The 16,156-nt window shown below is 48.9% G+C and overlaps 1 protein-coding gene across 4 annotated transcripts in view; it reads left to right on the top strand.

The window, feature by feature from the left end:
- Nucleotides 1-16,156, top strand: part of LOC132397439 (AMP deaminase 3-like) — an 82,544-nt gene that overhangs the window by 59,605 nt on the left and 6,783 nt on the right. For all 4 annotated transcript variants that reach the window (XR_009513379.1, XM_059976235.1, XM_059976232.1 and 1 more), the window contains 4 exons: nucleotides 2,628-2,754; nucleotides 4,594-4,757; nucleotides 6,278-6,398; nucleotides 10,755-10,928. Coding sequence is in view for 3 of the 4 variants with exons in the window: in XM_059976235.1 (XP_059832218.1) it covers nucleotides 2,628-2,754; nucleotides 4,594-4,757; nucleotides 6,278-6,398; nucleotides 10,755-10,928 (586 nt within the window). In the remaining variant the exon portion in view is untranslated. The remainder of the gene's footprint in view (nucleotides 1-2,627; nucleotides 2,755-4,593; nucleotides 4,758-6,277; nucleotides 6,399-10,754; nucleotides 10,929-16,156) is intronic.

Below are 16,156 nucleotides of genomic sequence, written 5' to 3'. Positions count from 1 at the left end.
CTGCTCAAAACCTGTTGTACGGTACAGCCCCATACAACAGCTTCCACACCAGGTCCCCAATGTACAGGGGAAGCACCCCTGCGTAAAGAGACTTCCACTGGGGACCCCACCAGTGTAGATCACCCTGTCTGGATGAGACTAGACCCCATATCCTCAATAGCTCTCGGTAAAACTGAGGCAGTTCTCTCAAAGTTCCCTCCTGCAGGCCATGGGGGCAAAGAAAATACATTGCCAGCCCATGCCCTCTTGGGGGGGTGGTCACTGTACAGGTATCTCTGCAGGGTCCTGAGGTGGAGAGCCGCCAGCTGGGTGTGGATGCACCAATGACCGATCGCCCTCTGTGATCAGAAGACTCAGGACTGTCGCAGAAACCCAGCGCCTCCTATTGCCCCAGAAGCTGTCCACCAGTCACTTCTGGTTCCCGGAGACAAAAGCAGTGGTGGGACTGAAGTAGACAGTCGGTACCATATCATGGAGGTGACCAGTGAAGGAGGTCTGACCTGCGCCCCACCGGGCAGAGATCTTGGTCTCCAAATCCTGCCAGTTTGCTGGTGAGGTCTCCTCCGCCAAGCTCAGGTAGACTCCCAAGTAGAGGAGGTGTGTGGTGCTCCACGCAAAGGGTCTCAACCCCTCTGGTAAGGAGTCTACCTGTGACTGATCCGTCAGGCCAGTGCTCTACTCCTAGTTGACCCTTGCAGAGGACCTGCCGGCAGTCTTGCGTCATCTGGGTTGGTGACCATGAGGAGGATGTTCACATAAGCCAACAGAACGACCTCTGTGTCTGGTTCACGCAGAACCAATCCCGTTAACCTCCTGTAGAGAAGGCACAGGAATGGCTCCATGCAAATTGAGTACAACTGTCCTGACATAGGGCATTCCTGATGCAGCCCCCTCCCAAGGCACAAGGGCCCATTCACCTTCACCAGCCACTCCACAGCAGTTGGACGCAGTTCGCAAAATCCACCCTGAGAAATGCCTTCTCCTGACAGACTAGCCTCCCGGCACAGGTAGATCAGATCCCAGACAAGGTGGATTTGTCCTGGAGGAACTGCCCTGGGACCGTGTAGAACTAGTCAGGGTGAACCACTTGAGCCAGCATGGAGCCCAGATGATTAGCCATTGCCTGGGCAAAGATCTGGTATTCCGCGCTGAGGAGGGACACTGGACGCCAATTCCACAGGTTGTGGAGATGCCCCTTCTTGGTCAGCAGGGCCATGACTGCTCTGCACCAAGAGAGGGGCATCTCACCTATTACCATTCTCTCCCCCAGCACCCCTGCATAATCAGCCCCTCGGATGTCAAGAAGGCCCAGAGAAGTTCAACAGTCAACTCCGTGGCTGACTGGACTTTGAGAGGTTTCCCCCAGTAGTCCCTTACAAACCTCACCGTAGCCCTAATGGGACCCACCACAGGCACTACCCCAACACCAGGACCAGTGACAGAGGGAGGCCCCACCACCTCTGGATCCAGAATCCACACCCTTGTCACCCTCTGCGGAATCAGCACTAGGAGAGCTCCTCCCTCCAAACCCCTTGGGACACACTTCCTCTGAGCAGCTGCACGGGACAGCGATCCAGGGTTGCTCCAGTTCCCCTCGTAGACTAGATGCTCCTCAGCATGGCACCGCCCCTCCCACAGTGTGACCCTCCCTCAGTACCGCCCCTCCCACTGTGTGACCCTCCCTCAGTACCGCCCCTCCCACAGAGTGACCCTCCCTCACTACCGCCCCTCCCACAGTGTGACCCTCCCTCACTACCGCCCCTCCCACAGTGTGACTCTCCCTCAGTACCTCCCCTCCCACAGTGTGACCCTCCCTCACTACCGCCCCTCCCACAGTGTGACCATTCCTCAGTACCGCCCCTCCCACAGTGTGACACTCCCTCAGTACCGCCCCTCCCACAGTGTGACACTCCCTCCGTACCGCCCCTCCCACAGTGTGACCATCCCTCAGTACCGCCCCTCCCACTGTGTGACCCTCCTTCAGTACCGCCCCTCCCACAGTGTGACCCTCCCTCACTACCGCCCCTCCCACTGTGTGACCCTCCTTCAGTACCGCCCCTCCCACAGAGTGACCCTCCCTCACTACCGCCCCTCCCACTGTGTGACCCTCCCTCCGTACCGCCCCTCCCACAGTGTGACCATTCCTCAGTACCGCCCCTCCCACAGTGTGACCATTCCTCAGTACCGCCCCTCCCACAGTGTGACCCTCCCTCCGTACCGCCCCTCCCACAGTGTGACCATTCCTCAGTACCGCCCCTCCCACAGTGTGACACTCCCTCAGTACCGCCCCTCCCACAGTGTGACACTCCCTCAGTACCGCCCCTCCCACAGTGTGACCCTCCCTCCGTACCGCTCCTCCCACAGTGTGACCTCTCTCCGTACCGCTCCTCCCAGTGTGACCCTCGCTCGGTACCGCCCTTCCCACAGTGTGACCCTCCCTCGGTACCTCCCCTCCCACAGTGTGACCCTCCCTCGGTACCACTGCAGAATATTTGATGCACACACAGATGAGCAAGTTAATGTATGTCAGTGAGATACAGTGGGTGATGGTACAATATGTATTGTTTAAGGACAATTAGTGACAATGTTTGCATGGGTTCATCATCTAACTTTCTTTTTATTTCCAGCGACATCTTTCGAAGTAAAAAGCTCCTGCCAAGTTTTGGGAAAATGTTGGAGAATATTTTCCTGCCTCTGTTTGAAGCGACAATCAATCCGAGGGAAAACCGGGAGCTGCACCTCTTCCTGAAATACGTGGGTACTGCAGCTTTGTGACCTCCCACCACCTTCCCTGACCCTGAACTGTAATAATCTGATGCAGCCTGATCAAAATCAGAAATCCAATAAGTTTATTTAACCTTCTGACTGTTGTCCAGGCCGGTATCAATTGTGATGGGGAGGGTGGGGGTGGACTACTGTTTGTGTGGTGGGTTGGGGAGACTCCCCATGCCAGTCGATGGGCCCCTGCCCACCCAGCAGTGTCTGGGACTCGGGACTATCCAAAACCTGTTTGTCTTCCAGTCCAATGAGATGTCACAACACCAAACCGAACGAGAAGTAGGCCATTTGGCCCATCTGGTCTGCTCTGCCATTCTGACATGGCTGATTTGTGATGCTTCTCAATCCCATTCTCTGGCCTGTGGCTCCCCGACTACAACCTGTGCTTTGAATACACCCAGTGACGTGGTGTGATCTTCGCAGCCATCTGCTTCACTATCAGGTTTAATGTCACAGGCATGTGTCATGAAATTCGTTGTTCGTGGCAGCAGTACATTAAAAACATCTGTAAATTGTAATAAGGCATATATTGAAGTATTAATTTAAACAACTAAGTGGTTAAATTATTAAATTTACTTATTTTATTTAGAGACATACTGGCCCTTTGAGCCATGCCACCCAGCGACCAATTAACCTGCTAACTGGTTTGTCTTTGGACTGTGGGAGGAAACACATGGGGAGGATGTTCAAACTCCTGACAGACAACATTGAACTTGAACTCCAACCTCTGAAGCCCCAAGCTGTAAAGTTGCCCTCACTGGACGCCACCGTGGCGGGGCACTAAGCAGCATGGGGACAGGCCCAGCCGCCCATCGAGGCAGTCTGATCAGCCTGCATATCCAAACTTTCCCGAATCATGTACCTGTCCTCCAGCGCCTCGTTCCATACATCCACCACTTTCTGAATGGGAGACCTTGCCCCTCTATGCCTTATAGGAATAGGACAAGTGAGCTGGGGCTTTTCTCTGGTTGACAAAGGTATTAGGAGACATTAGAAGTGTATGCAGTTATGAGGGGCATTGATCAGGTGGGCAGCCTGCACCTAATTCCCAGGGCAGAAATAATTAATATGAGGGGACATCATTTTAAGGTGATTGGAGGGAAATATAGGAGTTTCTTTTACACAGAGAGTGGTGGGTGTGTGGAATGTCTTGCCGGGGTGCTGGTAGATGGGAGATGTATAGAGACATTTCTCTTAGATCCGGCTCACCAACACTTAGATTTCTCTTTACATTTGACCTACCAAGGAGCAATGCTTCACAGTTGTCGGGTTAAACTCCATCTGCCATTTCCCCGCTCATATCAAGGAGCAACGCTTCACAGTTGTCGGGTTAAACTCCATCTGCCGTTTCCCCGCTCATATCAAGGAGCAACGCTTCACAGTTGTCGGGTTAAACTCCATCTGCCGTTTCCCTGCTCATATCAAGGAGCAACGCTTCACAGTTGTCGGGTTAAACTCCATCTGCCGTTTCTCCGCTCATATCAAGGAGCAACGCTTCACAGTTGTCGGGTTAAACTCCATCTGCCGTTTCTCCGCTCATATCTGCATCTGATCCATGTCCCGCTGTATTCTTTGCCAGCCACTTACACCATCCACAGCACCACCAGTCTTCATCCCATCAGCAAACACACTAACCCACCCATCTGCTTCTTCATCCAGGCCATTTATGTACATCACAAACAGCAGTCTAATGGTCAGATGGTCTTATGCTGTAATGCCACGAAAGCTTACGCTGTTTTTATGTATATTTCTTGTATATATGTTTGTGAGATGAGGGAGTTGGAGCTGCCTCTGACAAAATGTTGTGTGCGGCAGGTGACCGGGTTTGATAGTGTGGACGACGAATCCAAGCACAGTGCTCATATGTTCTCCACGAAGAGCCCGAGCCCTGAGGAATGGAGCCGAGAGCAGAATCCCCCCTACAGCTACTACCTCTATTACATGTACGCCAACATCATGGTCCTCAACAACCTGCGCAAGTAAGTGCATCTTCTGGAACCTTCTTGGTGCGGGCGTGGCATCGCTGGCCGTTGGGCATCTGCGGCCCTTGGTCACACTGCTGGATGAGCCAAAGCTCCACCCCTGTCCCCACCTCTGTATGCTGGCTCTCCCCCTCTATCTCTCACCTTAGATAGTGACAGTCCTTCTCCTCCCACAGATGCTACCTGACCTGCAGAGTTCTTCCAGCACATTGCTGGATATTTCAAACTGTGCTGGATAAGGCGTCAGTAATGAGGATGCCACAGGAGCGTTAGCGGTTAGCACGGTGTTATTACAGCTCCGGGTGTTGGAGCGCAGAGTTCAATTCTGGTGTCCTCTGTAAGCAAGTTAGTACCTCCCTTCCCATGACTTCCGGTGCCTTGGTTTCAAAAGCACACATCCTTGTCTTGTGAGAATAGGTTGTGCAAGCTAGGGCTTTTCTCTTTGGATCGAGTGAGAGACTGATAGAAGCGTACAAGCCGATAAGAGGCATAGATTGAGTAGACAGCCAGAGACTTTTTCCCAGGGCAGAAATGGCAAATACAAGAGGGCAGAATTTAAATTGATCTTAGAGTGGGCTGAGGTGTTGGCACAGCAACTTGGGCTGAAGGGCCTGTACTGTTATATGATCTATGCCAGCCCTGACCTCGTGTGCTGTCTGTGTGGAGTTTGACCGCCCTGTGGCCACAAGATTCCTCCAACTCCTCCCATGTGCTGCCATATCCCCAAGACATGGAGGGTTAATTGACTAGGAAGAGGCAGGAGAACAGTGGTGGTGGGGGTTGCTGATGGACTCGTGGTAGGGAATAGGGGAGGTAATGGGGGAATGAGATTGCCTGTGGAGTAGGTCTTCCAGGATCCCTGCAGAAAGGTTCCAGATCCCTGAACCGAGGCCATGTCACCGGGGTGCGATGTAGCCAGGGAAAAAGAGGGTTCCCCTGGGTCACAAGTTGCACATCGAGGCGTGGGTGCACAGTGTGGTGTGAGATTGGTTAATCCCTGGTACCACAGAACATTCAACTTCATTGCCATCTGACTGTACATAAAAACAACAAAACAATGTTCCCAGACCACAGTTTACCTAGAAAACGTACACCACACACCAGTTTACCCAGAAAACATATATCACACACTGCACACTTTATTTAGAGATAGAGCGTGAAACAGGCCCTTTAGCCCATCAAGCTGCACCACCCAGTAATTGCCCCAATTTAACCCTAATCATCATGGGGCAATTTACAAGGATGAGTTAGCCTATCGGTATGGTCTTTGGGCTGTGGGAGGAAACCGACACATTCCACGGATGATGTTGGAACTGAACTCTGAACTCTGACACTGGAGCTGTAGTAGTATCACTCTAACCGCTACGCTACTGTCGTGTCCATAAAATATAAACCAAAATGCCTACAATGCCCAACACAAGTAAGCAGTAAATGGTACTGGGTTCCATCGATGGGCTGACCATGGAACTGACAACTGCCCCCTCCACAGGGCACTGACCGTCTCCTTTGTGTTCCAGGGAGCGAGGACTCAGTACCTTCCAATTTCGGCCCCACTGTGGAGAGGCTGGCTCCATCACACACCTTGTCTCCGCCTTCCTCACAGCTGACAACATTTCCCATGGACTCAACCTGAAGAAGGTAAGTCAGGCACAACAGAAATACTACCCTTCTGAATTAGAAAGCTGCAGGACTAGACAGCAAGATTCCAGATTCCAGATACACAAGGGTAAAAGAGAAAAAAATAATTGTTACTCCTAATCTGATGCAGCACAAAAAAAGAATATAGAACACAATAAAAAAAAACCCAGCATAAATATAAATGCACGGGATAGTGTATATACACAGATTGATTGTATGTCTGTAAAGTGATGCTGGGCACCAGAGTGTTCATAAGGTGACTCTGACAGGAAGTGATGAAGTAGTGGTGGTTGGGGGTGTGGAGGGGTGTGTTAGTGGGTGGAGGTGTTGATCAGCCTCACTGCTTGGGAAAAGTAACTGTTTTTGAGTCTGGTGGCAAATATTGGGAATAAAATTGTGGCTGGTTGGCTGCTAGTGGTGTTCCACAGGGGTCGGTTTTGGAACTGCTGAATTTTATGTTGTATGTCAATAATTTGGATGAAGGAATTTGATGGCTCTGTGGCCAAGTTTGGGGATGGTATGAAGATAGGTGGAGGGGTGGGTGGTGTTGAGGAAGCAGGGAGTCTGCAGAAGAACTTAGACTGGAGAATGACAAAGAAGTTGCAGATGAAATAGAGTGTAGGAAAGTGTGTGGTCATGGACTTTGATAGAAAAACAAGGCATAGACTATTTCTAAATGAGGAGCAAATTCAGCAATCAGTTACAAAAGGACTTGGAGTCCTTGTGCAGGATTCACTAAAGGTTAACTTACAGGTTGACTCTGTGGTGAGGAAGGCAAATGTAATGTTAGCATTCATTTCAGAATATAAAAGCAAGGATGTAATGCTAAGGCTTTATAAAGTACTTGGGTATTTTGAGCAGTTTTGGGCTATCTGTTATGCTAGCATGGGAGAGGGTTCAAGGAAGTTCGCAAGAATGATTCTGGGAATTAAAAGGTTAACATATGAGGAGGGTCTGATAGCTCTGGGGCCTGTACTCATTGGAACTTAGAAGAACAAGGAGGGATCTCATTGAAACCTATTGAAAATAGAGTGGATGTGAAGAGAATGTTTCCTATGGTGTGGGAGTCTAGGACCAGAGGGCACAGCCTCAGAGTAGAGGAGCATCCATTGAGAACAGAGATGAGGAGGAATTTCTTTAGCCAGAGGGTGGTGAATCTGTGGAATTTGTTGCCACAGGTGGCTGTGGAAGCCAAGTCGCTGTGTATATTTGAATTGGAGGGTTTTAGGTTCTTGATTAGTCAGGGTGTCAAAGGTTACAGAGAGAAAGCTGGAGAAAGGGGTTTGAGAGGGATAATAAATCAGCCATGATGGGATGGTGGGCAGAGTGAATGGGCCGAGTGGCCTCATTCTGCTCCTGTGTCTTGTGGGACCTGTAGGAGGAGGGGTCCGATTAGTGTACACAGTTCTGCTGAGTCTGTGTGACAGTCGCCTGTGGTTGAGAAAGCACCCACAGTCTACAGACTGATTAACACACAAAGTGCTGGAGGAACTCAGCAGGTCAGGCAGAATCCAAGGAAATGAATAAACAGTCAACAGTTCAAGCCGAGTAAATCATCAGGTCCTGATGAAGGGTCTTGGCTTGAAATATTGACTATTTATTCCCGTCCATACATGCTGCCCAACCTGTTGAATTCATCCAGCATTTTGTGTAGAATCTCTTGTACACTGTCTGAGGCTCGTGACCAACTGGAACCCCCCCCCCCAATACAACATCTTGGCACCGGAAAACAGTGAGAAAGCGGGAGAGTTCCTGAGAACAGTGTGAACATGGTGTTGGGCTGGGTGTTGGCCAGGGGACAGGAGTGAAATGGGATCGGCTTGTACACAGTTCCTTCGAAGATGAAAACATTCCAAACACTCGGTAACTCAATATTCCCCAAGACGCTCATCAAGTGGTGACTCAGGGACCATCGCTTGGAAATGCTGTGACCAACATTTGCCGTCAGTCTGTAGAACTTGAGGGTAAACGCTCCGTGTTGGGCACCATCCTGTGGGGTGGCAAGCTATAGAGCATGAAACAGTACTGCAGCATTTAGCGTGACGATATTACAGCTCCGGGTTTAATTTAACTGTAAGCAGTTTGTACATTCTCCCTGTGACCTCGTGGGTTTCCTCCGGGAGCTCTGGTTACCTCCCACTGTCCAAAGACATCTCGGTTGTTGTGATTAGGCTCGGTTGGACTGGAAGGCCCTGTTCTCCGCTGTACCTCTAAGTGATGAAATAAATAATAAATCAAGTGCAGATCCTTTGGCCCATAATGTTGTAAACTCCAAACCCACTCCAGCATCAACATAACCCTTCTAGCCTTCCATTCTGATTTCATCCATGTGCCTATGTAAGTTCCTCTCCCACCAGCCCTGGCAGTGCGCCTGTACATTTCTCCAATCTCTGTAAAGTTACGTCCCTTTTGTATTAGCCACTTCTCTTTGGCTGTCCGCTTGATCTATGCCTCTTCTCATCTTGTACACCTTAATCATCATTTCCAACCTTCCAAAGTGAACCATTTCTCACTTTTCCGGGTAGCACTCCATCTGCCACTTCTCAGCCCAGTTTTGCATCCTGTCGGTGTCCTGTTGTAACCTCCAACTGCAGATGCCATCTCGTCGGCCCGTTACTCAGCCCTGCAACATCTGGACAGCGGAAGTTCACTATCAGGATGCTCTTTATCGACTACAGCTCGGCTCAACACCGTCATCCCCTCAAAACCTATCAATAAGCTTCGAGACCTTGGCCTCAAAACCCACTTGTGGTGTTGGATCCTCGATTTCCCCACTTGCAGACCCCAGTCAGTTTGGATTGACAATGACATCCCCTCCACAATCTCCATCAACCACCAGTGCACCACAAGGCTGTGTGCTTAGCCCCTTAAGTCTAAAGCTCTATTCACTTTACACCTGTGACTGTGAGACCAAGCGCAGCTCTAACGCCATATTTAAATCTGCTGATACCACTGTTGTGGGCCGAATCAAAGGTGGTAATGAATCAGCATGAGGGGACTGAAAATCTGCCCGAGTGGTCCCATAACAACAACCTCTTACTCAGTGTCAGCAAGACCAAGAAGCTGATTATTGACCTTAGGAGGAGGAAACCAGAGGTCCGTGAGCCAATCAGCATCCGGGGATCAGAGCTGAAGAGAGTCGGCAACTTTAAATTCCTCGATGTTATCATTTCGGAGGACCAGTCCTGGGCCCAGCATGCAAGTGCAATTACGAAGAAAGCATGGCAGCGCCTCTACTTCCTTGGGGGTTTGTGAAGATTTGGCAGGATGTCTAAAACTTTGACAAACTTCTATAGATGTGTGGCGAAGAGTATATTGACTGGCTGTATCATGGCCCGGTATGGAAACACCAATGCTTTTGAACAAAAAAATCCTACAAGAAGTAGCAGATACGGTCCCCCTCAACATTCAGCACATCTGCAGGGAGCGCTGTCACAGAAAAGCAGCATCCATCATCAGGGGCCTCCACCATCCAGCCCATGCTCTCTTCTGGCTGTTGCCATCAAGAAAGTACAGGAGCCTCAAGACCCACACCATCATGTTCAGGGACACTTCAACCAACAGGTTCTGGAATCAGAGAGAGAACTTCACTCACTCCACCACTGAACTGTTCTTGCAACCTATAGACTCACTTTCAAGGACTCTTCTTCTCATGTTCTCAATATTTATTTTTTATTTATTATTATTATTTTTTCCCCTTTTGTATCTGCAGTTTGTTGCCTTTTGCACACGGGTTGCTTGTCTGTCTTGTTGGGTGCAATCTTTCATTGATTCTACCGTGTTTCTCTGGATTTACTGAGTATGCCCGCAAGAAAATGAATCTCAGTGTGTGTATGGTGATGTACTATACATGTAATCTGCTAATAAATTTATTTTGAACACTCCTGCAGTCTATCCACAACACCACCACCAGCCTTTGTGTCATTTACAAACTTACTAACCTATCCCTCCTCTTCCTCATCCAAGTCATTTATAAAGATCACACAGAGCCAGGGTCCCAGAGCAGACCCCTGCGGAACACCGCTGGTTACTGACATCCAGACCAGTTATGAACTGTTCGGTAGCATCAGTACAGTGAAAAATCGGACCCTTAGGTCTTGTCACCTAGGCCATAGAGAACATAGAACAGGTCTTTTGGCCCCTCAGTACTACCCTCCCACAGTGTGACTCTCCCTCAGTACCACCCCTCCCACCGTGAGATTCTCCCTCAGTACCACCCCTCCCACAGTGTGACCCTCCGTCTGCAATGATGATAAGTATGAGATTCCTATATTGGATTTGTGTGATGAACTGTTGAGCATATTTTCAAGATGTCTGCATTGCCTAACCTGAATGGTGTGTGTTTTGATTTCCCAGAGTCCCGTTCTTCAGTACCTGTACTATCTCACTCAGATCCCCATTGCAATGTCCCCCCTGAGCAACAACAGCCTTTTCCTGGAGTACTCCAAGAACCCAATGCGGGAGTTCCTCCACAAAGGCCTCAAGGTGTCGCTGTCCACTGATGACCCAATGCAGTTCCATTATACCAAGGTGGGTAGCTGACCCAGGGTGAGATGTTGGTGAATGGAGCTGTGTCTGTCTGTATTTGGTATGTCTCTCTCTGACCCAGGGTGAGATGTTGGCGTATGGAGCTGTGTCTGTCTGTATTTGGTATGTCTCTCTCTGACCCAGGGTGAGATGTTGGTGAATGGAGCTGTGTCTGTCTGTATTTGGTATGTCTCTCTCTCTGACCCAGGGTGAGATGTTGGTGAATGGAGCTGTGTCTGTCTGTATTTGGTTTGTCTCTCTCTGACCCAGGGTGAGATGTAGGTGAATGGAGCTCTGTCTGTCTGTATTTGGTATGTCTGTCTCTGACCCAGGGTGAGATGTTGGCGTATGGAGCTGTGTCTGTCTGTATTTGGTATGTCTCTCTTTGACCCAGGGTGAGATGTTGGTGAATGGAGCTGTGTCTGTCTGTATTTGGTATGTCTCTCTCTGACCCAGGGTGAGATGTTGGCGAATGGAGCTGTGTCTGTCTGTATTTGGTATGTCTCTCTCCGACCCAGGGCGAGATATTGGTGAATGGAGCTGTGTCTGTCTGTATTTGGTCTGTCACTCTCTCTCTGACCCAGGGTGAGATGTTGGTGAATGGAGCTGTGTCTGTCTGTATTTGGTATGTCTCTCTCTGACCCAGGGTGAGATGTTGGCGTATGGAGCTGTGTCTGTCTGTATTTGGTATGTCTCTCTTTGACCCAGAGTGAGATGTTGGTGAATGGAGCTGTGTCTGTCTGTATTTGGTATGTCTCTGTGACCCAGGGTGAGATGTTGGCATATGGAGCTGTGTCTGTCTGTATTTGGTATGTCTCTCTGTGACCCAGGGTGAGATGTTGGTGAATGGAGCTGTGTCTGTCTGTATTTGGTATGTCTCTCTCCGACCCAGGGTGAGATGTTGGTGAATGGAGCTGTGTCTGTCTGTATTTGGTATGTCTCTCTCTGACCCAGGGTGAGATGTTGGTGAATGGAGCTCTGTCTGTCTGTATTTGGTATGTCTGTCTCTGACCCAGGGTGAGATGTTGGCGTATGGAGCTGTGTCTGTCTGTATTTGGTATGTCTCTCTTTGACCCAGGGTGAGATGTTGGTGAATGGAGCTGTGTCTGTCTGTATTTGGTATGTCTCTCTCTGACCCAGGGTGAGATGTTGGCGAATGGAGCTGTGTCTGTCTGTATTTGGTATGTCTCTCTCCGACCCAGGGCGAGATATTGGTGAATGGAGCTGTGTCTGTCTGTATTTGGTATGTCTCTCTCCGACCCAGGGTGAGATGTTGGTGAATGGAGCTGTGTCTGTCTGTATTTGGTATGTCTCTCTCTGACCCAGGGTGAGATGTTGGCGTATGGAGCTGTGTCTGTCTGTATTTGGTATGTCTCTCTTTGACCCAGAGTGAGATGTTGGTGAATGGAGCTGTGTCTGTCTGTATTTGGTATGTCTCTCTCCGACCCAGGGCGAGATATTGGTGAATGGAGCTGTGTCTGTCTGTATTTGGTATGTCTCTCTCCGACCCAGGGTGAGATGTTGGTGAATGGAGCTGTGTCTGTCTGTATTTGGTATGTCTCTCTCTGACCCAGGGTGAGATGTTGGCGTATGGAGCTGTGTCTGTCTGTATTTGGTATGTCTCTCTCTGACCCAGGGTGAGATGTTGGCGTATGGAGCTGTGTCTGTCTGTATTTGGTATGTCTCTCTCTCTGACCCAGGGTGAGATGTTGGTGAATGGAGCTGTGTCTGTCTGTATTTGGTTTGTCTCTCTCTGACCCAGGGTGAGATGTTGGTGAATGGAGCTCTGTCTGTCTGTATTTGGTATGTCTGTCTCTGACCCAGGGTGAGATGTTGGCGTATGGAGCTGTGTCTGTCTGTATTTGGTATGTCTCTCTCTGACCCAGGGTGAGATGTTGGCGAATGGAGCTGTGTCTGTCTGTATTTGGTATGTCTCTCTCCGACCCAGGGCGAGATATTGGTGAATGGAGCTGTGTCTGTCTGTATTTGGTATGTCTCTCTCTGACCCAGGGTGAGATGTTGGTGAATGGTGCTGTGTCTGTCTGTATTTGGTATGTCTCTCTCCGACCCAGGGTGAGATGTTGGTGAATGGAGCCGTGTCTGTCTGTATTTGGTATGTCTCTCTCCGACCCAGGGGTGTAACAGAGACCAGTCTGTGCTTGGTATGTTTCTGGGACCCAGGAACCAGTGATCGATACCTATGCTGTGGGTTCCTGCTAAAAACATTCCAGATTAGAACGTAGAGCTATCGTGGAATTGAGTTTGAGCCGAGAGGTAATGTTACAGCTATATAGGACCCTGGTCAGAAATCACTTGGAGTAAAGGCTCCCTTTATTACACTTTGCCTCTTGCCAATCAGCCACTGCTTTATCCATGCTAGAATCTTTTCTTTAATACCATGGGCTCGCAGCTTGTTAAGCAGCCTCATGTGTGGCACCTCGTCAAAGGCCTTCTGAAAATCCAAGTACACAACTTCACGTGATTCTCCTGTGTCTATCCTGCTTGTTACTTCTTCAAAGAATGCCTACAGATTTCTCAGGCAAGATTTTGCCTTGAGGAAACCGTGCTGACTATGGCCTATTTTATCATGCACCTCCAAGTACCCTGAGACCTCATCTTAATCATGGACTCCAACATCTTCCCAGCTACTGAGGTCAGACTAACTGGCCTATGATTTCTTTTCTGCCTCTCTCCCTTCTTGAAGTGTGGAGTGACATGTACCAGTCTTCTGGAACCATTCCAGAATCTAGTGATTCTTGAACAATCATTACTACTGCCTCTATGATCTCTTCAGCCACATCTTTCAGAATTCTGGGGTGTATACCATCTTGTCCGGGAGACTTAACCACCTTCAGATCTTTCAGTTTCCCAAGAACTTTCGCTCCAGTCATGGTAACTTCACACACTTCATGCCCCCCCGCACCTGAAACTTCCACCATACTGCTTGTGTCTTCCACACTGCCTTCACATACACCTCTAGACCAGGGGTTTCAAACCTGGGGACCTCAGACCCCTCAGTTAATGGTAGGGGTCCACGGCATAAAAACGTTTTGGAACTCCTGCTATCCTTGTATCTTTCCTATCCATGTATCTGTCAAAGTAACTTTTAAGTATTCTTAATGCACCTGTTTCAGTCACCTCCTCTGGCAGCTTGTTCCATGTATGGCCCACCCTCTGGGTGAAAAGGTTCCTATTAAATCCTTCCACTCGAAAACTGCACTCTCTAACTCTGATTCCCCATCCCTGGCAAAAGATTGTGTGTATTCACCCTATGTCCCATATGATTTTAACAAGATCACCCCTCCTTCTCCCTTGCTTGAATAAATAAGTCCCAATGTGCTCAACCTCTTTCCATAATTCAGTCTGACCAGTCCTGGCAACATCCTCATAAATCTCCTCCACATCCTTTCCAGATGAATGCTTGTTTCCTGCAGCATGGTGACCAAATCTGATCAAAATCCTCCACATGTGGCCTCACCTATGTCTTGTACACAACATCCGAACCTCTACAATACATCATATTCAGGAAGAGGACGTAACATTAACAGAACCCATGTTGATGGCACCTGTTCCCTCTATCCTCATGGCCTCCATTGGTTAAGATTTACCATACACGTTGCGGCCCAGTAGTCGACATGCAAGCCAGGACAGTATGATATGAAGAGCAAGTTGCTGCCCATGGAGCCGGCTCCCCATCTCCATTCAGCTGATCATCCAAAGGAACAGCAGATTCCGATACAGTTTGGCACCACAGTATAAGATGATGAGAGGCATTGATCGTGTGGATAGTCAGAGGCTTTTTCCCAGGGCTGAAATGGCTAGCACGAGAGGGCACAGTTTTAAGGTGCTTACAAGTAGGTACAGAGAAGATGTCAGGGGTAAGTTTTTTACTCAGAGAGTGGTGAGTGTGTGGAATGGGCTGCCGGTAATGGTGGTGGAGGCAGATACGATAGCGTCTTTTAAGAGACTCCTGGATAGGTACATGGAGCTTAGAAAAATAGAGGGCTATGGATAACTTGAGGTAATTTCTAAAGTAAGTACATTTTTGGCACAACATAGTGGGCTGAAGGGCCTGCATTGTGCAGTAAGTTTTCAATGTTTCTATGTAGTGGCAATAGACAATAGGTGCAGAAGTAGACCATTTGCCCCTTCGAGCCTGCACCGCCATTTTGAGATCATGGCTGATCATCTACTATCAATACCCGGTTCCTGCCTTGTCCCCATATCCCTTGATTCCCCTATCCATAAGATACCTATCTAGCTCCTTCTTGAAAGCATCCAGAGAATTGGCCTCCACTACCTTCCGAGGCAGTGCATTCCAGACCCCCACAACTCTTTGGGAGAAGAAGTTTTTCCTTAACTCTGTCCTAAATGACCTACCCCTTATTCTCAAACCATGCCCTCTGGTACTGGACTCTCCCAGCATCTGGAACATATTTCCTGCCTCTATCTTGTCCTTAATATTATATTATCCTTAATAATCTTATATGTATCAATCAGATCCCCTCTCAATCTCCTTAATTCCAGCGTGTACAAGCCCAGTCTCTCTAACTTCTCTGCGTAAGACAGTCCAGACATCCCAGGAATTAACCTCTTGAATCTATGCTGCACTTCCTCTACAGCCAGGATGTCCTTCCTTAACCCTGGAGACCAAAACTGTACACAATACTCCAGGTGTGGTCTCACCAGGGCTCTGTACAAATGCAAGAGGATTTCCTTGCTCTTGTACTCAATTCCCTTTGTAATAAAGGCCAACATTCCATTAGCCTTCTTCACTGCCTGCTGCACTTGCTCATTCACCTTCAGTGACTGATGAACAAGGACTCCTAGATCTCTTTGTATTCCTCCCTTACCTAGCTCTACACTGTTCAGATAATAATCTGCCTTCCTGTTCTTACTCCCAAAGTGGATAACCTCACACTTATTCACATTAAATGTCATCTGCCAAGTATCTGCCCACTCACCCAGCCTATCCAAGTCACCCTGAATTCTCCTAACATCCTCATCACATGCCACACTGCCAACCAGCTTAGTATCATCAGCAAACTTGCTGATGTTATTCTCAATGCCTTCATCTAAATCATTGACATAAATTGTAAACAGCTGTGGTCCCAATACTGAGCCCTGTGGCACCCCACTAGTCACCACCTGCCATTCTGAGAAACACCCATTCACCGCTACCCTTTGCTTTCTATCTGCTAACCAGTTTTCTATCCATGTCAATGTCTTCC

The sequence above is a fragment of the Hypanus sabinus genome, chromosome 7, assembly GCF_030144855.1.
Source record: "Hypanus sabinus isolate sHypSab1 chromosome 7, sHypSab1.hap1, whole genome shotgun sequence".
NCBI classification, from domain to species: domain Eukaryota; kingdom Metazoa; phylum Chordata; class Chondrichthyes; order Myliobatiformes; family Dasyatidae; genus Hypanus; species Hypanus sabinus.
The sequence above is the reverse complement of the archived record's forward strand: the minus strand, read 5'-3'. Positions and strand labels throughout refer to the sequence as shown.